This window comes from Elaeis guineensis, chromosome 10, assembly GCF_000442705.2.
Source record: "Elaeis guineensis isolate ETL-2024a chromosome 10, EG11, whole genome shotgun sequence".
Classification (NCBI taxonomy): Eukaryota; Viridiplantae; Streptophyta; class Magnoliopsida; order Arecales; family Arecaceae; genus Elaeis; species Elaeis guineensis.
This window is the reverse complement of record NC_026002.2, coordinates 28,719,680-28,747,249: the sequence shown is the minus strand read 5'-3', so window position 1 is coordinate 28,747,249 and position 27,570 is coordinate 28,719,680. Positions and strand designations below refer to the sequence as shown.

Genomic DNA, 27,570 nt, shown 5'->3' with positions numbered 1-27,570 from the left:
TTTTCAAACTTGAGAGCTTGGCCACTTTAATGGATGAGGATATCGGGACGATCTGATATCTAGACTTATAAGAACTGAAACCCAATGTTGGAAAATTAGAAGAAGGATTGACATATTCTAATATCTTTATTGCTATTATAAGAAAATAGATGTCAAAATATCGACTCAGAAGATTAACTGCCATTTTATGGTGTCGATTATTTTTTTGAGACGAGGAGAAGCTAATCCCCACCTTCTTGACCCCGGTACCCAAACCATTCTCGAGAATTGACCCAAACCAGAATTACTACAAATAATAATAATAACCCGATGGTTTTTCAAAATATATCAATTAGTTCAGTGAAGATTATAAGGATTAAGTGCGGCACCAAATTATAGCTGAGATGAAAACTCAAATGCCTAAAGCAATAAAATGCCACATAACATCATAAAAATCTTTCACATTGGAACATTTGATAAACAGATATATAATATGAATGAACTATAACACAAACAACGAATAACATAGAAATGAACATACAACAATTTTCCGCTTCTATGGCATTGTCTAAACAACACCAACAAAGAACAATGTTACCCACCAAATAATCCTCTTAAATAATCTAAAAATGTTAGCTTTGATCAGATGAGAAGCCCTCTCCCTTCTCTATTCACACCACTAATCATCTCATCAAAGCTCACATATCCAACCATCACCATCCTATCAGTTACAACCACACCCCAGTACTAATGGTACAACTTGAACAATACAAATCAGTCTAATGACCAAGCCGAGCCTAATCCAACCAGCAGAATTTCCAATTCCATGCCAAGTTGACTCTTAAATCAACCCAATATTCCCAATCCAAGTGGAAGTAGGGTTCTGTCAGGCTAGAAAACCATAATCATGTAGCATATTGTTCGAGTCCTTCCATTTGACCGATCCAGACCCGAGCGACATATGCAATCGGCACGATGCGACTGAAACTATGTGTTTTGATGGAACCATGGTATGTGAAACAAAACAAGCCCAAGTGCAACCCTTGGCAATCTTGTGGCCTAAATTGCTGCTCCACAAGCCACTTCCACTTCACTTCTATTGCGGCCTAAATTTCTGCTCTCTGCTGGCCTTGGCCATCTTGGAACAAGAAGCGGAAAGGAAAGCAAAGAAGGCCGAGAGGGCGCACATGGCCCAAGAGAGGACCAAGATGAGCCAGTCCTTGACGTTGGGCTTGGGGGGGTGGCCCCGGTCGGACACCAGAAGGGCCCGGTAGACAGCCTCGGCCACGGCGTAAGCGGTGACCGGATCCGCCTCGTCCACGCACCCATGCTCGTTGACACACGCCACGTCGTAGACCCCGACCGTCTCCGAGACCCCCAAATACTCGCAGACTCGAACCCTTGTGTTGATCCGCTCCTCCGCGGTGAGCTCATCGCCGTGGGTCAGCACCAGGATGGGGTTATCATCTGTTATTGTTAACAAAAGCGAAAAAAATATTAAAATACTAAACAAATAAGGTCTCACCCAATGTTTGACATAATAACTACCATGATGTTGTAGTTTTTTGGAGCCCATTCTTATTATACTACATAAGCATAAAGGAGGGTTGAATAGAATGGTAGTTACTTAACTGCTATTTCCTTATAATGCTCTTTCATTACAGGTTACATGAATTCGTCATGAATTTTTTGTGCACAAATGACATGAACATCTGAATTTTATATACTTATTTACTCGCATGAACACTAACAAGGGGAGGGTTAAAAAAAAAAAAGAAGACCGTTATGCCTCTAACTAAGATCACGGCCGTTATTTAACGACTGTTACGGTTCTGTTACTTATCAAAGCAAGAGGCATTTGAAACCGTTAACGGATATTATAACGTTATAACGGCCGTCAGGGGCAGCGAGGGAGAGAGAGAACTCACTGCAGTACGTTTGGATTGAAGGGGAATGGAAGAGCTCGCGGGTGGCCTCGAGTGGCCGGAGGTCGCCGGAAACGAGGGATTGGTGGAGCTCGGAGAGGTCCACGACGACCATGGCGCAGTTGACCCGTCGTCGGACGAAGCGCTTGGCCGCGGCGGCGGCGGCGGCGGCGGAGGAGGGACCGGCGGAGGCGGGTTCCGGGAGAGCGGAACCGCGGCAGGGCTGGCGGTGGCGGATGCCGTCCTCCATCCACTCCGCCACCTCGTCGAGACCCTCCGCCAGCCGGTTGTAATCGAGCCCCCGGGAATCGAAGACGCAGAAGCCATTCCGCGTCGACCTCAAAACGTTGTGCTCCTCCAAGTACTGCGTCCGCCCATCCTTCCCTGCAACGCCAAGAATTCAAATCGGAAAAATTTAGAGAGGAGGTTTTGATGATAGAAAAATCGAAACTCTTTTATCCGAAATTGAAAGAAAAGAAATCAAATAAGAGTGGAAACCATACTGTAACTAGCTCCAAATCATGACTTTTGGAAAAAAAATGGGCAAACGCAAGCCTAGTTCGAAAAATTGGAGAATTTTTTTTTGCAGGAACTAGATCCATTTTTTCATGAGAAGTTTAACTTCTTCAGCAAAATACGGGAGGCCTCATTCGGAAAAATTAATTTTTTTCAGGGAAGCGTGAGAAAAAAACAGAGCTTTTTTGTGGAACAATTTCATACATACAAGGCGATCCCAGTTCGAAGAAATCAGAGCTTCGGAGTGGAAGCATGGATTGGAGTTGGAGGGGAACAAAAGGAAACCTATTTTAGGGGAACAAATCACAAGCTCGTTAAAAAAAAAAAATCACTGGAATTTTTGCAAAACAACTCAAAGTACGTTCAAGAAAATCAGATATTTTCAGCTGAAATGTGGAAGTAAAGGGGGAAAAAATCATACTCACACCCGACGCAGTTCGAAAGTTCAGAGCTTTTGATAAGAAATCTGGAGAAAAGCCAATCGATGCCCCCGCTGAAGTTTTAGAATTTTAACACAAACCCAGATCAAGAAACCAGAACATTCGGCCGGAAATAATGAAAAAAAACAACTAAATAACAGGAGAAAATCCATAACCACATAAAAGATCACCAAATTTGAGAACAACAGCAAAACCCAGTTTTCCAAAAAAAGGAAAAAAAAAATTCACATCTTTGCAAGAAGTACCGGCAGGGGAAGCGGTATGGGCAAAGGGGACGAAGCCGGACCGGCCGAAGACGGAGTACATGAGATTAACCAACGAGCTCTTCCCCGATCCCGCAAGACCAAGTAGCAAAATCGTGATGACCGGCGGGATGTCGGTCTCCTGCTTCGGGATCCCACCGGCAGGGAACCAGAGATCCCCTGCTCTATAAGTAAGAAGCTTGTGCCGCAGATCGTCGAGCGACTCGTGCGCCAGCACCGCGAGCCTCTCAAGCTCTTTCACCACCCGGAGCCATGGCGTCAGGCCGCCTGAGGCCCTGGAGGAGAAGACCTCCGCCCGTCCGCCGGCGTCGAACTCGGGGAGGGACCGCCACCAGTAGACAGAGGAGAAGAGTTCCTTCCGGTGGTGGTCGTCGTCGACGCCTCCGCCGCCGTCGAGGAGGGGCAGTACGGTGCTTCGCATCCCCTCTGCTTCGTTCCGGCTTCGGTGTGTGTGTCTTTTTTGTTCCTCTTTTCCGCTTTCTTGGGGGCTTCGCTCCTACGCTCAAAGGCGGCTCCTCTCTCTCTCTCTCTCTCTCTTTGGGGGCCTCTGCCGCGGTTCTTCGAAGGTGGGTTTTGGCACTGTAGAATGGAAAAGAGCATTCGCTTGTGAGACATGCACGTAAATGTGGTGCCTTAGGGTCAATTTTAAATATATCGTCCCGCATAACAGGAACAGTTATCGAGTCCGAGAAGGTTCCTATGAAACTCTCAAAAATTTACCAAGGAGCAAAGGGCGACAAAATTGGCATTTAGCAACGGATGGAAATCAGTAACACGCACACACACAAAGACCTCGAAACTGCAAAATTTGTATCAACACCGTGCACCATACTAGTCGGCAGTGCTCGTTTCTGCAAGCTAATCATCAAGATGAGCACTTGATGAATAAGACCTGCAAAAATGAGCACTTATGATCGGCCCAGTGCACTGCCATATGATGCACATGGTGTGAGATATAACTTCTCCAATTCTTGGGAGATCGTACATGGGCCTGATGCAGCCCTAGCTCATCAAAAATTTGAACCCCAGTTCGCAACAAGAGCAAATTATGAGAAACTTCCAATTAGGTAACAGGTAGAACAAAAAAAAGGACTGAAATGGCGAGCACATGCTTTATTTTGTCATGCATACCGCTGGAGGTCACATTTGAGAGAGCCCAACTCGGCAGTCTGCAGCAGGTGCAATGAAGCAGCAGTAGTACCAACAGTAGTTACGGCCTGGGATTCAGTCATAAAAAGTGGTCATAACATAACAATAAGAGGAATTCTGGTGCGACATAGCAAAGGTGGTTGGTTGCACTAGGCACCTAGTAGTTCAATGAAGAATAAATATTTCAGCTTTAACTGCAAAAACTTTCTTCGAGAAATTATGATTATGTCTACAGAAACATGGTAAGTGTGCTCTGCACACGAGCTCAAGCACAATGTTGGCAAAATGCAAATGAAGAAGGTATCCAACTAGGACATTCAATTTCATCACCCATACCTGTATCTGATCCTTGATTCCAGCTGTGATGTGTCATTTGTTCGAGCAAGCTTCCCTCTTGGCTCAGAAGGAAAGGAAGTGTGTGATGATTGATCGCCTTGTACAAGATAATGCTTAAAACTCCACCATCCTTGTGATGTTGTTAAACGTGGACGCAGATTGTTGTCATCTCAACGTGGTTAGGTTGCACCTTCACTCAGAACCTCCAGTTATTGTCAGCTAAAGAATGAAGACATTTTATATTGGTCGAAGTTTCAGATTTAAGATCATAACAGACCACCAAAAGTGAATATGTTCTCCTTCATTGGTGCCTTATTTACAAATGTCAACTCAAGCAAGATAAGACTAGTCATTCCAGGACCTTATATCTATGGAAAGGTTAAATATACTAGTAATTTACATATGGCATAAACTGATAAAAACCATGCTGCAAGCTCTCCCTTCCTTACGTACATGCTTTTTTCACATGGTATCAGAACACTGTGCTCCATATTATAACCGCTTCTTCCTCCTTTTCCTTCTGATTCTTTTTTCTTTTTTGCACCTGAAGTGAGGTCGTTTGGCAATCTCAAGAGTAAAGTTGATTGTTGAAGAAATCCAAAAAATTCCTAAATAAACAAAAAAAATATATATACAGATTCTTGCTGTCACTTATTTCTGGTTGATTCTGTTATCCTAGTAACTTCGGACGTGCCGTTATCGTTTTCACTCTACCACATCTAATTTGTCACTGAACATGATAAACCATAAAAATAACGGTTCATATCTTTTGCTGTAATTCATTTGGCCTTTCGTCGGATTCAGAAGCTTCTCCTTCCATCAATCAAGGCCTTCTGATGCAAAACTGCTAGTATATATCGAACAGCAAAGCCACTCTGGTCAAAGAAAGATGCATTCTCAGGTTCTCTTCACATCCATCCTGACCCTCAGATGCAAGATTGCAAATTCTTTCAAGAGCCACTCATCTTTGAGCTGTTTAAAATATTAGATTGTGAAGCTTCAGATATGCCCATCAAAGTCAGTGAATGGTTTAATGCTTCCACCAAAACTAGAATTCTGCAAGCCTCATCCAATCATCATTGCCACAAAAGCACCAACAGTAATTTCCTCATGAGCAACACCTATTCTAGAATAGTTGGATCCAGGTTCTTTATCCATTAAGAATTCTTTGCTCCTGACCATCTAGCAGTTTAACAGTAATTCTTTCCATAATCCCCTCACAAGATAAAATGCAGAGTCACCAATAATCTCCACAAGAACAGAAACCATTTTTAAAATGGTGGAACCTGTTTCCATCCCTTATGTCAATTTCTCTTTCAGCAACCTTGGATACAAACTTGATAAAAGTATGGCAGTCACCACAAATTCGGAGGTTCTTCATAATTTGCATTGGTGTGCCATTGGGTGTTGTCAGGAGACCATAAGCAACAGCTAGTTTCTCACTGTGGTAGAGAAGAGCATTCTCCTTCTGCTCCTCCTCCACATCATGAAGAACAAATTTAGTGTCAGGGACATAACCTGTATCTTTCAGTTTCCTATACAACTCCTTCAGAGTAGCATGTATCTCCTCAATCTGCTCATGCTGCTTACCTCCATTGACAAAATAGTGCATCTTGTTTCTTATTTGCATCCAGCTGCACCCTGGCACTTTTGTCACACCTCGCATCCTCATTAGCTTCCTCACCTCTTCAACTTCATCCCACATCCCAAGAGATGCATATATGTTTGATAGTAAAACATAATTTCCAGAATTCTGTGGCTCCATATCAAACAGCCTTTCAGCAACCCTTCTGCCAAGTTCAACATTCTGATGGATTCTGCAAGCACCAAGCAGTGCTCCCCAGACTACAGAATCTGGCTCAATGGGCATGTTCTCTATGAATGCTTCAGCTTCATACAAGTGACCAGCCCGGCCAAGAAGGTCCACCATACAGGCATAGTGCACCTCCAGTGGCATGAGCCCATAATCCCTGTTCATTGACTTAAAATAGTCCCATCCTTCATCGACTAATCCAGCATGGCTACAGGCACATAAGAGCCCCATGAATGTGATCTGGTTTGGCAAAACACCTTCAGATTTCATCAGCTCAAAAATCTCAATGGCTTCTCTCCCAAAACCATGCTGACCGCAGCCTGCAAGCACTGAGTTCCATGTAACTATGTCATGCTCCACCATCTCATAAAACACCCAGAAAGAATCAGCACAGCCACACTTAAAGTACATTGTTATCAAAGAATTTCCCACAAAGAGTTCCAAATCATAACCCAATTTAATAGCAAGGCCATGGATCTGCCGACCTGGCTTCGTGGCACCCAAGCTCCCACAAGTACTAAGCAGGCTAGTTATTGTTGACGAGTTGGGCAAAATTCCTTCACGTAACATTCTGAGGAATAGTTCCAAAGCCTCATTCCCATGCTCAGCTTGTACATATGCTGAAATCATGGCAGTCCAGGACACTACGTCTCGATTGGGCATCTTATCAAAAGCAGTTCGTGCATCCTCCAACATAGAGTTCTGAGATAGTGCCACAATCAAAGAGTTCCAGGATACAGTATCTCTCACTCTCATCCAGCTAAAAACCTGACTTACATCTTCCATCTCCCTGCACTTTGCATACATAGTAATCAGACCATTGCTGACAAATGAACTGAACTGAGAACCTGCCTTAATTGCAAGGGCATGTAACTGTCTGCCCATCTCGAGAGATCCAATGTTAGCACAGGCAAAGAAACCACTGGTGAAACTTGAAAGGCTGGGCAGCATCCCAAGCCCATGAAGCTCTGACAGAAGCTCCAGAGCTTCCTCACTCTGTCCATTCTGTGCATAACCGGCTATCATCGCAGCCCATGAGATTGCATTCCTTACGGGCATTCTATTAAATAACTCCTCTGCCTTATGAAGCATTCCGTTCTGTGCATACCCAGCAATCATGGCATTCCAGGACACCACATTCGGGTTCGGAATCTGTTCAAACAGGAATCTTGCCTCGTGAATCCTGCCATTTTGAGCAAAACCTGTCAACAATGCAGTCCGAGAGGCAATCGACTTCTCGGGGTCCCTCTCATAAACAGAGAGAGCATCATCCAACCGCCCAACATGCGAGAAGGCAGAAATCATAGTGGACCAAGAATATTCATTCCTCTCTTGCATTCCCTCGAAGAACCTCACTGCCATGCCCAACCCCGCACTGTCTCTCGTGTATGCATTTAGAATCGCGGTGCCCACAACCACATCACCCTCAAAATCGGCCTTGATTGCAAGCGTCCGCAGGTTCTCAAGCAGCTTAAGGTCACTGAGACCAACGACCGCAGAGACAGCGGCCGCAAAATTGGCCCGGTCCGGGCTCACTCCCTCGCGGTGCATTCTAACGAAAACCTTCCAAGCCTCGCTGTGGTCATCAATCTGAGCGTACCCAGAAATCATCACAGTCCAAGAAACCAGATTCCTCTCCGGCATACTTTCGAAAAGGCTTCGAGCTTCCCACATCCGATGAGTGTGGCAATACCCGGTGATCATAGAATTCCACGACACGATGTTCCTTTCGGGCATTTCATCGAACAAAATCCTAGCATTCTCGATGTCCCCATTCTGCACATACCCACTGATCATGGCATTCCAAGAAACCTCATTGCGCTCCGGCATTGAGTCGAACAGGAGACGAGCCTCGTCGACGCGCCCGTTCTTGGCGCACCCGGAGATTAAAATGGTCCACGTTCTGGTATTCCTCCCAGCGAAGGCATCGAAGAGAGAACGAGCCTCCTCCATCATCCCATTCTGGGAGTAGCCAAGGATCATGGAGTTCCAGGTGATGGTGTCTCTGTGCGGCATGTCGTCGAACAACTGGCGGGCCTCGTTGACATCGCCGAGGCGCGCTAGTTCTCGGATCCTGGAGTTGTTGACGGGGAGATCTCTTCCCGAATTTTGATATACGGGAAGGGCGGAAGTGGAGATGAAGCGGAGAAGAAGAAGACGGCGAACCACGGGACGAGAGCAAGGGAAGGAGTTCCTCCCCCATCTGAAGACCACCGTCATGAAACTGGGGAAGAGCGGGGAAGCGGGCGAAGACTTTCTCCAGAGGTCGAAACTTTCAATAGGGAGCCAAACGCGCGGCACATGTATCAAACGGCTCTGATTAATTATCATCAGAAGGACAGGACTACTCTTTACCACAAAAAAATTGAAAAGACTACTTGGTTGTCTGATTTCAACTCAAACGTAAAATTACTTACAAATAATAAAATAATAATATTAATAATAAAATATATCGGTATATTTTTATTTTTGGGTAAAAAAATTATAAAAAAATTACCTGAGATAAAAAACGATGAGAAATCTGAGGAAGCAGTGATGCTTGATTAGTGCACTTTTTTTTTTTAAGTTAACATTATATAGTGGAATAGATGGATGTTGGAGAAAATTTAGATTATTTTAATTATTTTCAATAGGGTTGAAGATCTAAATGATTAACAAATTGAATACTATAGTGGAATATTTGGGTCCATAAACAGTTTGTGGTCTTTTGATGAATGAATTTTCAAGGGACGGATGGTTTTCTTTTCTAAATATTTCTCTTTTGGTCCTCTTTTTGGGGATTCTTTATTTTCTGAATTTTTTTTATTCAAAAGTTTTAGAATATTTTTTAACATAGATAAATTATTTTATACGAAGGTCAAATAGCTTAATGATAAAGATAGTACTAAAAGATTCACAAAAGGATGAGTGGATATCAAGAAGTTAGTTTCTTGTTGTTGTTGTTGTTGTTGTTTTTTTTTTTTTTTTTTTTGATGTTTTTAAGCCTTTTGTCACACATGCACGCACTTTTCTCACACATGCTTTTTGTCCTTTTAATTTCTCGAGTCTTACAAGATGAACTTAAAAAAAAATTTAAAAAAAAAACAACATAGAAAAAATGATTAAAGTGACCAACAAGAAAAAGGAGGCATTAAAGGTGTAATCTCCGCTTGGGTCATAGGTAGCAACTCACAATAACTATCAAAATAAGTGTTATCAAAAAAAAAAAATCAAAATAAGAATAATCAAACAACTCATTTGGTTGACGGAACGTGGAGGAGGAAAGAGACACTTTTGAAAAGTAAAGAAAGAGTCTCTTGTTTTGTTGGAGTTTTAAGAGGAGAGAGAGTAAAAAAAGTACTTCTCATGAAAAATCACTTCTCATGGAGAAGGTGGGTTTTGGCCCTTCCTGTGATATGAAAAGTGATAGTACTTTTTTCTTTCCTCAAATATCCTTTTAAGATCCATAGTTAAAATTTAATAAAATATCAATAAATGGCTAGAATAAAATACTGAATAGTAATATAATATTATATTAATATTTATATAAATATAATATTAATATTTATTATATTTTAATATTATTTTAATATTTATATAAATATAATATTTTTATTAATATTAATATAATATTTATATTTATATTATATAATATTTATATCTATATTAATAAATTTATTATATTAAAATATTTATATTATATTAATATAATATTAATATATTAATAGTATATTAGCACAATAAATTATTATGATCTAATGTTATATTATAATATATTAATATTATATTTATATTAATATAAATATAATATTTATATTTATATAAAGTTTATGAGTAAAAATATATGGTTTTATATTTATTAGAGATATACTAAGTATTTTATATAATTTTTTCAGAAAAATAAATGCTCATCCAAACATAAACTACTTTATAATAAATCACATTCTCATAGTCAATCAAACATACCAAAATCCTATTTTCAAGAAGTAACTTTCTGAAAAGTTATTTTTCAAAAAGTTATTTCCTGAAAAGAAATGTTCTTCCCACAAATCAAATGAATCTTAAGTTATTCCTAAAACCTCTCAAATCATTAGCCATCAGAAGAGAAGCCATGTTACCGTCTAACATTGACACCTATCTAATAAATTCTTTAGATTGCATTTGATAACTGATAACCTGCAATTTGAAATGGATCCATCAAATTAATATGTTTGGTATGTTTTTTGGATGGTAATCTAGATTGTCTCGACAATCTATCTTACTTCGACAATCTATATTACCTACCAAGAGGCGATATAGGTATATCTTTGTAAATATAACAACCTCTCAACTTTTGTATATACACTGCTTCATTTTTTAATGATGTTAGGTGGGTAAGTAGCCCTCCTTATCACCAAAGAAATAATAAAAAATTTGTTGTGTTTCTCATCATATGGAGAGAGCCCCGTAGATCGAAACGTGCGCCGAAAACATTAGTTAAAAGCGGGAAAAAAAATTAATTGTTCATGTAACAAGCAAGAGAACCAACAGGAGCCGGTCCATCTGTTATCCCTTCGCTCGTCTCCTTTTTTTTTTTCCCATCACATTTCTTCCATTTTCTTCTTCTTCATCCCATCTTCTCTCTCACTTCTCGTTTTTGCCTATCAAACGAACACCAAGGCCCCCAAATCTTCATAGATCTAATGCTCCTTGCATTGCAGCCCACAACAAACTAGGTCCCCAGTGAGGTGCCCAAGATTAGACCATCACTGGCAAGATCTTGAAGAAGCTCAATCAGAGATGCGTCCCAAATAAAATTTAAGATGTGTACCAATAACACGATAAATGTGTGTCAATGAATGTTTGGTATGTATCCCCACACCGAGAATACTTGGGTGTATGTTATTTTGACAAATATTATGCAATAGCAAAATAACAATTTGTACTGCCTCAATTTGAAATATATATTAATACATTATATTTATATTAATAAAATAATCATCGAATATGTTAGGATATTGAGAGGTGAGCCAAGCCAACACTTTAGTCGGGTCCCAGAGAGAGGTGAACGTGAAGAGGAAATAAGTGGTGACTGGGTTTTTCAGTCAGCCAATAGGCGTCTTGTCTTGAACAAGAAGCTAATGCTAGTTTGCTTCGTGGAAAAGAATGACGAGGAAAGGTGGAAAGACGGAACCGTCGGTGCGGAAAATTTGACGCAGAACGGATCATTTTATCCAATTGATTCGTATCAATATTATTTTTTAATATATATTTAAAATTAATAAATTAATTTTTTTTATATAAAAACTTTATATAATAAAAATATTTTTATTTTTTTAAAAAAATTATCATACCTTATGATATATTATAATTTAAAATATTATAATATAACTCAAGATATTATAATATGAGATGAATATTTTTTTTCTAATCATTTTACAATATATATTTAGTATCTTTATTTATTTTTTTATTTAAAAATTTTAAATAATAAAAATATTTTTATTTTTTATAAAAAAATATAATATTATTATATATTATAATATCATACATTATATTATAAAATTTTATGAACAAAAATTATAATTTTTTAAACGTAAGATATCATAATATGAATATATAATATCATAATTTTATTAAAAAATATAAATAATTTCATCATATAAAATTTTTAAATAAAAAAAATAATTTATAAATATTAAATATATATTAAAAATAGATGACTACATAGATCAATTCTCTGCACCGTCTACAGTGCATAAAGGATTTGCCTATGTGTATATATTCATCTGAGCTTAGATGTCCACGAGAGACCCCAGATTCCAGCAACAAGAACAACAGTCTCCGATTGCTAAAAAGGAAAGAGGCACTTTTACGGTACTCCGCCCTTCTCCCAAAAAAGAAATGAGGCTCCAAAGTGCTCGACATGTGGTTGGCGTCCTTGGGAATGACTGATGAGACCCACAGGCCACAATCAAATTCACGTACGATCTGGGTCCTCATCCTCGGCTGGAACGCATTCAACCCACCCAAACTATTGATCTTTTGGAACCCTCGGGGCCCCAAATAAAAAACAATTTTGTACCGAACAAAGGAAACATATCGGGGCAGATGTCGCAATGAGATCCCGGGAACAAAATACAGGAGGCAAATTAAACATAAAATTAGATTTTGGTTTACACAAACTACAGCACCTTTTCAGTCTTAGGAAACCAAAACCTTGATAGATAAACCACTAAGGGGAAGATAACAAGGGTCAAATAATTATAATTATAGAGTTCCCAACAAGCAAGAAAACCCGACAACTTAACAATCATATAAATATAGAGAGACCACATCTGGCTTGAACCAATAGAAGCGGACACAAATAAGATACTTCAATTCCATTTCTCAACACTTTGAAGGTGCTATGACTTGCACGACATGCTACAATACACTCTATCAGAAAGGTCAAACAAACGACCCCTTCAAGAGAAAACAAACCAAGAATGAACTCCTATTAAACCTCTAAAAGAGAACTCATGCTATACATGAGGTAAAAAGACTATATAATCTGTGCTTATAATCACCTGCAACATCCAACAACACATACTTTGACTCTAAATGGGCCAAATCTTTTCCTCTCCCTTTCTGATATTCATAAACTTCAGGCTACCTCATTTCCAGTGGTAGGAAGCCAGATGAGCTAGGCCAATAAACTCGTCTCAGAACCAGAATGCATCCTGGAATGATTTCTTCCATAAAACCCGCTTTCTTTATTTGGTACACCCTTCATCAACGCTTCAGACTGGACCGACTGGACCCGACCGACCGGACAATAACACAGACTCGCCCAACTGACATTTGACTAGGCCCCATCAACGTTGTCGGGGCACCACCCTTCGATGACTGCAGAAAATCCTGCAGGTTGGGAAAAATGCAATCTTCTATCACTCGACAAAAAAATAATTCAACTTAGGCCATTTAACTCAGGCATCATCGGTGTTAAACAAAAGAGAACAAATGCTTATCTTACCTTTCAACTGAAGTTGAATCCACCAGATGGAACTTGGACCTGCTCGTTGTTCCCAAAATGGAATCCACTTTGAGCAGCATCACCTGTAGGCATGGCATCATCTTCCTCCTCCAACCAATATGTCTCGAGGATCTTTACAGCCTTCTCATAGATCTCTGTGTTGTCATGGCTCTGAAGATTCTCAATTTTCTCCAAGCCCTCAGCTTCATCTATCATCTGCGCATAGAGGTTCACACCCCCGGTGGCACCTAAGTTCTTTTCAGCCTCACCAACCTTCAAGATGTTCTCGAGTCCTTCCAAACAGACCGTAACAATTCTTGGATCGGGGCAAATAAGGAGATCACACAGGGGCTTGATGCAGCCCTGGCTCACTAGAAACCTGCACCACAATTCACAAGCAACCATGTCAGGTTAAATTCTGTGAGAAACATTCCAATGCGAAAAATAGCATGAAGATTTTTAGGCTGTCAAACACATACTTAATTTGATCATGGGTACCACCAGAAGTTGCATTTGAGATGGCCCATGCTGCCTCTTTCTTGATATCAAACTCAGCAGTCTGCAGCAGGTGCACTAAAGGACCAATGATACCAGCAGCAATTACGGCCTGCGATTCAGTCATATCCATTAATCTTAGCACAATAGTTAAGGAGTTCTGGTAGGGACAAGGAAAAAGTTGTTGCACCAGGTAATAATTCAGATAAATATAAAACTTCCCATATTTAACTTCAAGTTTCTTGAAGAGAATATGCTTATGTCTCTAAAAACACAAGAAGCAGACTTTCATAATATGTAAATAGTACAAGATATATGATTAAATGCCTTTCATGTTCATCATCCATACCTGTATCTGATCCTTATTTCCAGCTGTGATATTTGATATGGTCCAGCAAGCTTCTTTCTTGATGGATTTCTTATGATTGTGCGTCAAGAGGCTCAGAAGGCAAGGAAGTGCTTGATAATTGATAACATACTGGACAGCAGGAAAAATGTATTGTATCATGACATCATGGCATAGGATATAAGATTAGAGGGAGAAGAACTTGAGCAGAATTTCTTCAAAGCAGAAGTCAACACATTTGAATTGGCCACTTAATAAAATAAAATTCAAATTTAAGAACAGCATGCACTAGGAGAAAGCTGATAAGACATTGAATCCCAAATGTGACATAATTACCATATAGAAACAGCAACTTTAAGCTAACTAAAGCTAAATTTGAAATGAATTCCTTAGCTATCAAAATACATGAAAATTGTACTAATATTTTAAGAAAACCAAGTACCAAAAAGAAGGAACATGCATTCATTATCATGTTATATATAGCAAAGGATGCAAAACATGAGTATTTTTTGACTTTCAGATATCAGCAGTGACTCAAACATGGAAAAAAATATAGATCCATGGAACAAACTGCAATTTTTATGCCACAGATTCATCTGATACCAAAAAAGTGAAAAAATATAGACTAAAGTGTGTCATTGTTCCTTCTCAGTTTCCAATGGCCATCTCAATTTCCAACATTTGCCAATTTATTGATCTTCCCAAAAGAACGTCCTCAAATACATAGAAAGTATCCACTTAAACTGCAGGAAAGATACAGAAGTAGCAGCAAAGAGGAACTTCTAAGTGATCATTAGTACCTAAAAGATATTGACACAAGAAATCTGTTGCTATTCCAAGGCTATTTGTTACATTTTTATGAATACTTCTTGTAATGACCCAAGACCTCATCTAAAAAGGCTAGCCGGAAAGCTAATATTTCGTTTCCCTAGCCCAGTATAAATGCCCAAGATCTCCTCAATGCACAACTAATATGGGACTAAACATGCACCCGCACAAGTCCTCACACCCTCCTCCCATTTTAAGCCTAGGCATTTTTTGTTAGGCTATCAAACTAAATCCAGTTACAAACACCACAACTGGCTTATGGTCAGCCCCAAACGATCCCATTCTGCAGTGTCCTCTCGTACATGTGGATCATGGGTCTGATCCACGCTGATCAACAAATTCCACTACTTGCTTTAGTTTTCAACACAATAATCATCTAAATTGCAGTAACAAAATATCCTAAGCAAACAAATTATGTCATAACCCACTACAGACATACAAATGACACAAAGAAAGGAAATCACCACCAGAATCACACACTACTCACACCATGCAGTCAACTGAAAGCACAATCATTACCTTGTGATTTTGCTGAGGACCAAGAAAATATTAAAAGAGTTCCATCAAGGACTTGTGACTTGTACAAAATCTGGTCAACATTGATCTTGGTTACAATCTAACTTCTCCATCTCATCATCAACATCAATAAATTCCATCCTTCTAAAGACATATTAAGCAGGTTTGTGGATGCCCGACCATATAACTAGGGGGCATCCATACATGTATGCACAAAGGCACTTGGAGTACCACCTCCAACAAAATTAGCATACAAGATGCTAAGATGAATCTAAAAGGTAGCTTGTGGTACACCAAAGATACCTAGATTTCAATGTTAACGTGCTTTCTGAAATATCCTACTTCTCCCTTTATCCAGCTCCCCAGCTCCTTCAATCTTTCATTGTATACTACCAATAGTCCAACCAGTCCAAACAAAACCATAAAGATCCACAGGGAAAAGACATCATTTATAAAATTTATTAAAAAAAAAAAGGGTGGGAGCCAAACTGGAAATTAATGCTTACATAAATCCAACCAAATGTCTACACACGTTGATAAAGGGCACTGCAGCTACCACTAGCAAAGGAATTGCAACTACCTCATATTCAAGGGAAAAAATGTTAACAGCAATGGCCGCACATCAACATGCAAACATGCTATAAGCAACATGCTGAGGAATATCCATTTGTTTTGTGCAGAATTTACATCATCCAGAGTTGTCAGTGAACCACAACATAAAAAAATCTCAGATACTTGTCAACATGCTTCTCAAATTCTAATTAGCAACTCATAGAGGACATACTTGTTGAAAGGCAACAAGCATTAAACGATATTCTAAGAAAGCAAAGCAATAATACAAATTATATGATCAGTTCTCTTTCAGATACCTGTGTCTGCACATCATCTCCAGTAACAATGTTACCAACAGTCCTGAGAGCTGGAATAAGCACCGACGGGGAAGGATGCCTAAAAGACAAGAGAGCAAATTTAGAGGACATTCAGAAGAAAATAAAAGCTCCATAAAAGTTCTAAACAAATAAACAATACATACATAAGCAGCTCTACAAGCCGAGGGATGACGCCCGCTTCAATTACAGCCTGGATTTTGTCATTGGTACCATCTGACAAATATGACAGTGCCCAGCATGCATCGGTTAGAACTTCCTCATCATTGGAATGAATGAGGCGCTCAAGTGCAGGAAGAGCTGGCTTAACCTGATTATCAATAATACACAAGCCTTTACTACAATCATACAGATTATATGGAACTCACTGCCAGATTATAAAAAATATAATAATTCAGCCGACAGCCAAACCTGCTCAAAAACTGGTTGTGGCTTTCCCCTGCAGAAATTCGAGAGAGTCCATGTGGCATTCCTTAACATTGAGAGCTTGGCATGCTCGTTCAGTTGAGCCAACAGTGGAATCAATGCGCCATTGGCCAAAACAAGATCGCGGCATCTTGGGGAATCACCCGCAACGTTTCCCAAAGCCCATACCGCCTAAAATTCAGTATGGTATCACATGATAAGCTAAAATGAAAACCGACAAAAACCTACCCTTTTTGAACGTTATCAACAAAGATATAATTTAAAAAAAATCCAGATTCTCAAATTACAGATCCCTATATACCTGCTCGCGGACATCATCGCTTGGGGAACTTAGAAGCTTGACAAATATCGGAACAGCTCCGTGATCTATCACAACCTTGGTATTCTCTGAGGTCCCTGAGGCGATGTTGGTAAGTGCCCAAGCTGCTTCAAACTGTCCAAATTATTCAGAACAAATACTTAATATTCGAATGAATTAAACAACCAAGAGCATAAACCCGCATGACCGAATTAAATTAACTTCAATAAAAGAAATTCTTGCCTGAAGTTGGGGAAAATCTTCCCTTGTAAGGAATTCCACAAAGCGGGGAACCACTCCAGATTGGATAACCTCCTCAATCGGAGGGCTTCGTTCTATTTTTTTATAATAATACAATTACAACAGTCAACTTCTCGGAAATAAAAATCACAATTGAGGATATATCATTGAAAAAAACCTATCGTAAAACCATTAAAGTTGACGAAAAAAGAGAAATCTTTGATCAATCCTTACCTATAGAAAGAAGCTTTCGGAACTGTGTGGTTGCCTCAAGCTGCAGCGTGCTGTCGTCCGAATAAACCCCCGCCACCATCGCTGGAAGGCTCTCCAACTGCGAGTTCGAACACAGTATGAAAAAACAAAAAAGTCCATGAGCTCCAAATCCAAAAACCCTAGCCCTAGACCTAGAAAAACACTAGCAAACCCATCAATCACGCCGATCTCGCGATCCAGAAGACTAGAGAAACAGATCAAAAGGAAAAATAGATTCACCTTCTTCTCCAGAGCCGAAGCGTGCATCGAGGGAGGGGGGAAGGGCTGGGCCTGCATGCCCTCGCGGCGCTTCTTCTGGAGGCTCTCCTCCCGGCGGCTCTTCCGGATCTCCACCATGTTGTCCTCCCTCCGCCGCCGGCCCTCCTCTGCGTCCACCGCCACCTTGTACCGGTTCCGGCGGACCTCCGCCCGCTCGCTTGGCCTCAGCGACATGGCACCCGACGCCCTAGAAAGAAGAAGAGAGACCTAGAAGAGAAGAACACTGGACGAGGAAGCGGAGGACCGAGGCCTATACCCCAACCCTAGCAAAGCTCGACAGAGAGAGAGAGAAAGGGCGAGGACAGGAGAGAAGAGAAGGGGAAAGGGTTCTTTTTTATAGGTTGAAATCAGAGACGCGACCGCCGATGGGAGCCGGAAAAAACCCTAGAAGGCTAGAACTTTGAGATATTTCCAAGCGAACGGACCCTTTTACGCACCCAAAAATAATTATGTGGGTCCCGCTTCTTTTTTTTGATAACAGTGTCATGGGTGAATAAGTGGGCTGTTCTACGATTAGTGCATTTTGGAAAATAATTTCTAAACAAAGGTCGATTGGGAAAAAATCGTGGTAACGTGGTCTCGAGAAAGAACGTAACTAATCCGATACCGTGTACGTGGCAGGTACTGTTTATTGACTACGGAAACGGTTAACCAAGGTCACTAAAAATTAACACCGGTTGGGCACCCATCTATAACATGTTTGAGCCGGCGGCATGTTGGGGTACACTGTTTAGGGTGAAGACGGGGGTGCTTGTTTTGTACAGTTCGTGGGCAAAAGACGGTGGACGTGGAAAGAATCGCGGTATCATGTTCTCTCGAGAGAAGATTAGGTAAACCTCGACTGCAGACGTGGCGAGTGTTGATTTGCTGTAATTCGACTCGACGAGCGGCGACTCGTGAGCGAGCGCTCCTCCACCGCGCACCGTTTTTCAAGCTTAACTAATCTTCGCCACGGAGAAGGGAATACTGGTAGAGCTCGCGTGGGAGTTGGTAACGCGTTAAGTTGGATGCGGTTTGGTTCAAAGTTTACGTAGGAAAAGGGTCGCGAAATTTGACAATAATTACAAGCATTGCCGTTACGAACGTGGGGAGGGATCTCGGCCGTTGGATGGTGGCGGTGGTAGAGCATGTTATGCGAATCCGGTTACGGTTCACTCTGAGGTAAGATGTTTCTTGTGAATACACTGATTGAAGATGATGGTTTGAATTTGGACCGTTGACACGGTCACACGGAGATCACCGACCGGTGACTGGATTCCTTGGACGTCGTGGACGGCTCAGTTAACTTGAACCACACGAGCCAGTGTGGGTCGGGCTAGGTTCGCAGGAACGGCAGGACTCACGAGAAGTGGAAGGGTGTTTACGTCGTCACAGCCTGCGCTCCACGTGAGCTATGTGGCTTGGGATCTAAAGCATGCTCAACTAGCCTAATTGCAAAAGAATGAACCAGCGGTAGGGCCGGAAATAGGCTCAGACCAACCTAGAGCTCATCAGATTGGGCTAATTTCGGATCAGACAACACCATAGGTTAAGATTGTCCGAGCCTATAAATAAAGTCTAAAAGAATTCTAAGCTAAGCTCAACCTAATTTATTTGACATTGAGGTATGTTTTTGAGAAATATTCAAAGTGGAAAGGGTGTCATTATAATTTTTTAATAATTGAAGAATTTGAGTAACTAATTCATTTTCAGGCATTTCGATTTGCATGATAGCCAATTCCTATGATAAATTCAGCATATATGTCCTTCCATGATCAGGGGTCTTACATATGATGATGTCCTTCAATGATCGTGTCTTTTTGTGGCCCAATTCACCAAACTCACTAGATATATTATATTGAAAAATATAGAGATTTCTTGCCACCTTAGGAATTCAGGAATCAATGATAGAGATAGTTTGTATCGTCTTTGGAAAAGAATGGTGCCATTTGGAGCTGTACTAGTAATAAACAATCAAAAAGCCGATTCCTCTAATTGGTATTCTCTCAGCCATTTGATCTGTCGGGGATCACAGTCTTACCGTTTTAGAATTCCATGATCCATCTTCCATAATTGGAATGCTAGCTATCTATCGATCATGGACTTAGTTGGGTGTTATTTGCTTCACTTGTGCTATTAGGTAAATTGGTGCAACTCATAGGATGTTACAAAGCTTGTCCAATGATTTGGAATCCTAGATGTTACGTAAACTAATATTCAGTGCAAACAAGAGGACTATTCAACCTTCTAAATCCAGGTCAAAAAAATCTGATTAAGACTAAGTAGGGTAGGGTAAAATATTCTTTTAGCATAATGTTGTTTGGACTTTAAAATGTGTCACCTCATATGCAACTCCGACGGCATAGTCATTAAGTTTTTACCATCAAAGGCATTTTTAATAAATACCATGATGATCGGAATTTTATTTTGATTAGCTGATGCATGGAGACCTAATTCAGCTAGGATAAGCTATGTGGGTGTGCCACACCAATTGGCTTCACCGAGCAGGAGCTGTTGGTCTCTCAATGCTAGCTAATGAAGATGTGATATAGAAGTTATTATGTGGGGTAAGAAATGATTAAGTTGATCCTAACAAGTATGGCCTTGTAGACCATGGCATGTTTGAAAGTATAAGCAGTCTTGATCTTTCATGAAGAAACTAATCTTTTCTCTCTATTAATCGGTTAGATAAGAGCTTATTGGTGGTCTCTAACAGTGTGAATCAAGAGGGGTTTGGTCTTTCAATTTAACGACTCTCAACATATATATAAATGATAAATCCAAGCCAAATTATGGCAAAAAATTATCTACAAAAAATAAATAAATACCTGATAGACCTAAAATTATAGGAGGGCGACTCAATTATCGATCCTTGCTTCCACTCTACCGAGGTGTTTTAGAGTTTTAATGCTCTGTTGTACAGGAAGCAGGGCTGTCAAGTTTATTTTATTGAAAGTTTGAGACTCAAAACTCTGCTATTTTGATTTGTAGTGCTTCTCATCTCTCATGATTTTGGATATAAAAATTTATTAATGGGTAGGAATTTTGAATTAAAGAAATGTATGAAACTATTTTTTGAATGTAAAAGGTAATCAAGCAAATTGGTTTGTTTTGCCACCTCCCAACAAGAAAAAAGAGGAGAAAATAGAGAACTCATATGTTTCCTTCTTTAGAGCCCCTTAAAATACATCCCTTATTAAGACAATGCTTTTAGGTGCTTGTTAAGTGTATGTATGAAATTGGCCGAGTTTAGCCAGCTTGGCAACTCATGATTTAACAATCTTGTCATCTTGTATGCGTGTGAACTGTTAGAAAAATAATGATACATAAAAAATAAATAGAACAAAATTATACATGAATCGTGATTCTCTTCTAAATAATAAAATATTAAATTGAAAAGATTAGAAATTGATCTGAAATCAAGGCATACCCAAAGATGTTATCCTAGAAATGATATCGCCCCTCATGTGTGAGACTATTGGTGGCCATGCCCAAAGATACAACAATCCAATAGATGACCACTCATTCTTCTCCATCAATACAACTCCAAAGAGGTCCAACAGAATAGGAAAGCGAAAGAGTAGTAAAAAGCAGTAGAATATATTAACTCTTCTTTTCTCATTCTAATCAATATACAGACTAGCTGCAATAGAGAGAGAAGAATCTAATAGAGAAATATGGCTGATAAAAAAAAGCTCAAGCTTCAATGAATAGATCGTTAATAGATTATTCTCAAATCTTTTAAATAAATTTATTGAATCTTGCCTTACACGGACCAATCAAATAAAGTAATATATAAATAATAAAATAAAAAAATATTCACAAGATCGTTATTCATTTAAAATTTTAAATTATAAAAAAATTACTAAATCTAACAAAGCTGTACCAATATTTTTATGCCTCATGGTGAGAGAATTATTTGTATGCACGAGAGAGGTTAACGCATATAAACAATCCTATCCAGTTGGCTTTAAATTAAGTCACTCAAATATGCTTTTTGTTTTATTTCATATTTTTTTAAAAATACAGTGAGCCCGCCTCATGGATTTGGTCAATTTCTCATTTTAGCACGTATATAAGAAATAAAACCAGCAAATAACCTCGCAAGTATTCAAAAGAGATGAAATAAAGTAAGCAGATAATACCTTAGTAACTTAAAATTGTCATTCAAAAAGATATCATGAGACAGGCCATAAGCAAAGTGGATGGTGGAGAACACTCAAGTAATTTCTGCAATAATTTTTTTTTTGAGTGACCATACCATTGCAAAAACCACAAATATAATTTTGCTGACGTGGCATCCTCCGTTTGGGCACCATCATAGTTGACTACGGTTCTCACTCGGAACACCTGAGCCGCTCCAAACGGGCGGACCAAATGTTTCCTCTCCTCTCCATCCAAATATTAGGCTCCGCCTAACGGCTCTCTATTTTGTCCTGTGGCTCTCCCCTCCACCCGCCACTCTTTTCCGGGCCCAACCCCAACCACCTCTCTTACTCCATCCTCTTCCTCTTCTTTAAAACTACGCCCCCATCCATCCTTCAAAACAATTTCCTCCATTGCTTTCTTGCAAAAACCTCTCCTCCAAAACCAAAACCAAAGGGGACACCCCTAGAGATAGTTTTGGGAACCAAGGTGAAGAGCTCCGGCGAGAGCCTATCAAAAGATGTCCTCAGCAGCATACGGACAAGTCTCTGGTCCACCAAGAAATCCAGAGCAGAAGAAGAAGAAGCTCGCCATCATCGGTGGCTCGGCAGTAATACTCCTCTGCATGGTGGTCGGAGCTGTCGTCGGTGTCTCACACCACAACTCCTCTTCCGATGGTGGCTCCTCCAATAGCGGTGGTGGCCGCCTCGTCACCACGTCGAAGGCAATCAAATCCATCTGCCAACCCACCGACTACAAGGATATATGCGAGAGCTCCCTCACCCATGCTGCGGGCAATACTAGCGATCCGAAGGCGCTCGTAGAGGCCGCATTCAATGTCACCATCGACTACATTCGAGATGCCTTCAACCATTCATCGGTCCTCCAGGCGGCTGCGAAGGACCCACGGACCTCCGATGCACTCGATGACTGCAAGGAACTCCTCGACTACGCCGTCGATGAACTCAGGAACTCGTTCACCAAGTTTGGCCAGCTCGAAATAAGCAAGATAGACGAAATAATCGATGACCTCAAGATTTGGCTCAGCGCTGCGGTCACATACCAAGAGACATGTCTCGATGGATTCGAGAACATAAGCGGAGATGCTGCGGAGTCCATGAAAAAGGCATTGAATGGCTCCCAAGCATTGACGAGCAATTCTCTGGCCATCATCGACGAGATTTCTTCGGTGCTCTCCACGTTCCAGATTCCTTTTCTTAGCAGGCGGTTGCTTTCGGAGGAGGAAGCGGATGATGGTGAGTATCCTTCGTGGGTCACAAATGGGAAGAGAAGGCTCCTCGCTCTTACAATGGATCAGATGAAGCCAGATATAGTTGTAGCTCAGGATGGGAGTGGAAACTATGAAACCATAAAAGAAGCACTTGCTGCAATCCCCAAGAATAGCAATACGACCTTCGTGATATATATCAAGGAAGGTGTGTATAAGGAACAAGTGTGGCTGGATAAAAGTATGACGAATGTGATGATGATTGGGGATGGCCCAACTAAGACAAGGATCACTGGAAATTTGAACTATATCGATGGCACAACAACCTTCAAGACCGCAACTTTTGGTAAGCAATTTGTTACAATTTAAGGTATACATAATCATGTTTTGTTGAGACCATGCTAGTTATTTGCTACAAATTAAGGTTTGAATGATTCTTAGTTGAGCTAATGGCTGCTATTAACATTTGCAAACAATTCATATAAAGATCTTTAACTGACTGTATCAATTATCTATATGTATGTCCATATGTCAGTCTATCTTTGTTTATCTATCTATCTTGCTATCTATATAATATTTTTTTCTGAATGATTTCTTGATTCTTTAAATAATATTGGGTAATAGAAAGCTGACTATAGACATATAATGCATGCATATATCCACGGGTACCATTGGATTTTAAAAGATTTTCTTGTTTTAGATGTTAAAGAAAGTTCCGTAAAACTTGGATCGAAAACTTGATATTTTGGGCAATGTGGTTCTGTTCAGATAGAACTATTAAGATGCTAAACCTTTGTAGGTTAATAATAAAAAGAATAGTAAAAAATTTAGCACCTTTTAGCCATGACTTTCAAGGGAACTAGCAATCAAAACATTAAGGAATTGAATCATTATAATCGGTGAACATAGATTAATTGTTGGTAAGGTGTTGCAAGATTATGTTTAAAACACTACTGTTTAGCTTAATTTTCGAGTTTTCGAGATCACATGTGATATAAACTCTAAAGATGGATACTTGTCGAAAAAAGGCGTTTGAGTTAACAAATTACAAATATTGTTTCTCACATCTAGCTAGCTAGTGTCCTCTTTTAACAACAATTAATAGCTGGAGTGGTGCATGTTTGCTAGTTCTAATCACCAATTCTGTGGCAATATAGCTGTGGTCGGAGAAGGGTTCATCGCCAAGGACCTCGGGTTCGAAAACTCCGCGGGCCCAGAAAAACACCAAGCCGTTGCCCTGCGGGTGCAATCCGATCGATCGATCTTCTACAACTGCCAGATGGATGGCTATCAGGACACACTCTATTGCCATACCAAGCGCCAATTCTACCGAGATTGCACCATCACCGGGACGATCGACTTCATCTTTGGCGACTCGGCCTCGATCTTCCAGAATTGCCTCATTAAAGTGAGGAAGCCCTTGGCAAACCAGCAATGCATTGTGACGGCAAGCGGCCGGAAGGATCGACGTGAGGCCACTGCCATCATCCTCCACAATTGCACCATCAGTGCTGACTCTGAGTACTTACCATTCCACATCCAAAATCCATCATACCTTGGGCGGCCATGGAAGCCATACTCAAGGACTATAATCATGCAGTCTCAAATTGATGAGTTCATCCACCCAGAAGGGTGGCTGCCATGGCTAGGGGACGTTGGCCTTCATACATGCTTCTATGCCGAGGTCGACAACCATGGCCTGGGGGCAAATGTCACCAAAAGGGTTACATGGAGGGGGTACAAGAAGATAGACTCCAGTCATGCACAGCAGTTTACCGTTCAGCGCTTCATCCAAGGGAATTCATGGCTTAGGCCCACAGGTGTGCCGTACATTCCCGGGTTGCTACCAGCAACAGAAGCTGGTAGGGTGGGCTAACTTGTAATCTTGGTTGCTTGAAATTGTCGAAGAAAGATTTTTTTTTTTTTTTTTTTTTGAAAAAAAAAGGGGGCTGTGGGAGAGATATCCCTGTCCATTTTTCTGGGCATTGGTTAAAATGGACAGGGTGACAGGTTTAAACGACTATGTTATTTTTTGAGGAAAGAGAGGTAGGTTTTATTCGCTTCCTCTTCTCTTAGATAGGTGAAAATAAAGGAAGCATTGGATTCTATTATTTGTATATTTGTTATTTTTATCTGCTTCTCTGCTCTTGAATGGGTGAAAATAAAAGAAGCATTGGGTTCTATTATTTGTGCGCCTGCTATTTTTTGATGGAGAAATATTCCATGTAAAGGAGATTTATGTGTGAGATTCTTTGTTTCAATGCAGAGTCGTCGTGTTTTATTTTTTTTTATATAGAAATATTCTGTTCTATTAAGATTGTGTTGCAATCCAAAGTTCCTCATATAAGTCAGAGTTTTTTTTGACTTGCAACCAATGTGAGACTAATGATACCCTTCTTCCTACACCACAATAAAGCCATCCAGTTAAGGAGGACTTGACTGGAGAGCTATGGGCAAAGTTGCAGAATGTACACCATAATCCGTCAAAGGCACACGATCCTTCCTCTAGTGCAAATGTTACAATCAAGGGTTTGTGGCTCGGTCGGTCAATCTTTACTCTAACGTATATAAGGTATTGTCCACTTCGGCCTCTGGTTGCTCTAGCATGAGGTCTTACAATTTTATTCTTAAAAAGACGTCTCACAGGAAAAAAAAGATCCCAACCTATATAAGCCAGAATTCCTCTTGACTCACAATCAATGTGAGATCAATGGTGCCCTCCCTCCTACATCACAACAAAAATAATGCAAATTACTTGCAATTTTGGTTCTATTTTGCCGATGCACCATGCAAGGTTAGTGTTACAATAGCCATATAACATGGCTCAGAAGGTAATTAGCTAGTCCATCAATGACAAATATTTCATCTAGAACATGACATTAGGTTAAAGATTGAGAACTCTAGCTGTAGATTAATCATTAAGCACAGCAAAACTGTATATTGTACCTTCCAAAAGTGATGACATTATAAAGAAATATTAAATGTTGATGATTGCATATGAGACTTAATCCTTCCGAGAATAATAAGTGGGAGATAGATGAATTGATATAGATGACTAGGCACAAAACTTATTGGCTTAAATTTTTAAGCAACTCTGGCATACTAGTCCCATGTAACAATCACTAATCTCTCATTCTAAGCTTATTGACATAACTGATCAAAAAGACAGATGATATGCAAGACATAGAGGCTTTGTCAAAAATAGAATGATTATAATTTTGTTTGTGTGAAACTAATATCAACACAATTCTAGTCCTGTAGCTTGAATACAACTTCTTGCAACCATATTTTCTGTAAAATGGCCTGGAGATCAATTTTGTTACCTATTGACTTACGGCCATGGTCTTATGCGGAAAATATATGCAAGAGCCAACACTGGCCTGTCAATTTCCAAGTCGATAGTCTTAGAAAGTTGGCAGCCTTGCCTTGAGGACAAGGCATGCAGATCCGTACAAAAGAGATAGATATAACAAATGGCCGCATCTTGCTCTAGTGAAAGCATTTGTTGCTTTAGTTACGTGGCCCAAGCTTTACATTTGGGTGCAAGGGGTCAGGATTGCCTTGATATGTCTAGTTTGATCAAGACTAAACCCGAGTTCTATTAGGTTTAAGATTCATACCCAGATCCATTTCATCACTTAAGACTTCACAATTTTTTACAGGTCACGTCGGATCCATTCGTATTTGATTGAATTAGGTCCATTTTTATTATGTACACAACTAATTCAATTGGAAGTTGGGTCCTAATTTGCGATCCATGCTAATCCATGTCTCGGTCTGAGCTGGGTCAGGGTGCTAACCGGATCTATGGGCCTATCAGAACCAGTTGCACCAACACCTTGAGGGGGTGTTTGGTTAGCAACCAGAATAGGAATCAAAATATATCAAAACAAAAATCAAATGGCTATATTTTCCAATGCATTTGACTCATGACAAGAAATTAAAATAAAAATCAGAATGAGACTTGAATATCATAAGGGAGTCAGGATTGGGTTAAGTGGTTGGGGTATTTCTATTTTTCTTTAGAATTGGAATGGTAATGGGACTTCCCCCAGCCTCATGATTGGAATGGAAAACACTTAATTTCATTTTCATTCCAGAGCCCAACATTGTTCAACCAAGCATGCTCTAAAAATGCTGTCCTATCTTTTCATGCAGTGATCTGGAGAAGACCATCAAGATGAACAAAGGCTATGAACCATTATGGTAGGCATATAGCTTTAGCTGTACTAGTTGCTAAATGCTAAATAATCAAG

At 40.1% G+C, this 27,570-nt stretch overlaps 4 protein-coding genes across 5 annotated transcripts; 1 reads left to right on the top strand and 3 right to left on the bottom strand.

The window, feature by feature from the left end:
• Positions 1 to 462: 462 nt before the first annotated feature.
• Positions 463 to 5,805, bottom strand: LOC105052558 (uncharacterized). 2 transcript variants are annotated; one of them, XM_019853039.3, is made up of 5 exons: positions 4,609 to 5,805; positions 4,255 to 4,340; positions 3,106 to 3,702; positions 1,908 to 2,288; positions 463 to 1,446 (listed from the first exon to the last, which is right to left on the bottom strand). In XM_019853039.3, exons 3-5 carry the CDS (start codon positions 3,542 to 3,544, stop codon positions 1,076 to 1,078), a joined length of 1,191 nt encoding a protein of 396 aa, XP_019708598.1. In that variant the 5' UTR covers positions 3,545 to 3,702; positions 4,255 to 4,340; positions 4,609 to 5,805; the 3' UTR covers positions 463 to 1,075. The 2 variants fall into 2 exon arrangements, with proteins under 2 accessions (XP_019708598.1, XP_073100440.1); XM_073244339.1 differs by lacking the exons at positions 4,255 to 4,340; positions 4,609 to 5,805 and having other exon boundaries at positions 3,106 to 4,000.
• LOC105052557 (pentatricopeptide repeat-containing protein At2g03880, mitochondrial-like) lies at positions 4,883 to 8,730 on the bottom strand. Its single transcript, XM_010933396.4, has one exon. It carries the CDS (start codon positions 8,639 to 8,641, stop codon positions 5,846 to 5,848), a length of 2,796 nt encoding a protein of 931 aa, XP_010931698.1. The 5' UTR covers positions 8,642 to 8,730; the 3' UTR covers positions 4,883 to 5,845.
• Positions 8,731 to 12,739: 4,009 nt separating this feature from the next.
• LOC105052556 (importin subunit alpha-1b) lies at positions 12,740 to 18,307 on the bottom strand. The gene is made up of 11 exons (XM_010933395.4): positions 17,923 to 18,307; positions 17,665 to 17,761; positions 17,434 to 17,525; positions 17,194 to 17,325; positions 16,878 to 17,063; positions 16,613 to 16,776; positions 16,449 to 16,527; positions 14,239 to 14,367; positions 13,874 to 14,001; positions 13,395 to 13,773; positions 12,740 to 13,279 (listed from the first exon to the last, which is right to left on the bottom strand). Exons 1-10 carry the CDS (start codon positions 18,133 to 18,135, stop codon positions 13,398 to 13,400), a joined length of 1,596 nt encoding a protein of 531 aa, XP_010931697.1. The 5' UTR covers positions 18,136 to 18,307; the 3' UTR covers positions 12,740 to 13,279; positions 13,395 to 13,397.
• Positions 18,308 to 22,476: 4,169 nt separating this feature from the next.
• Positions 22,477 to 25,500, top strand: LOC105052771 (pectinesterase). Its single transcript, XM_010933709.4, has 2 exons — positions 22,477 to 23,660; positions 24,472 to 25,500. Exons 1-2 carry the CDS (start codon positions 22,607 to 22,609, stop codon positions 25,188 to 25,190), a joined length of 1,773 nt encoding a protein of 590 aa, XP_010932011.1. The 5' UTR covers positions 22,477 to 22,606; the 3' UTR covers positions 25,191 to 25,500.
• Positions 25,501 to 27,570: the final 2,070 nt, after the last annotated feature.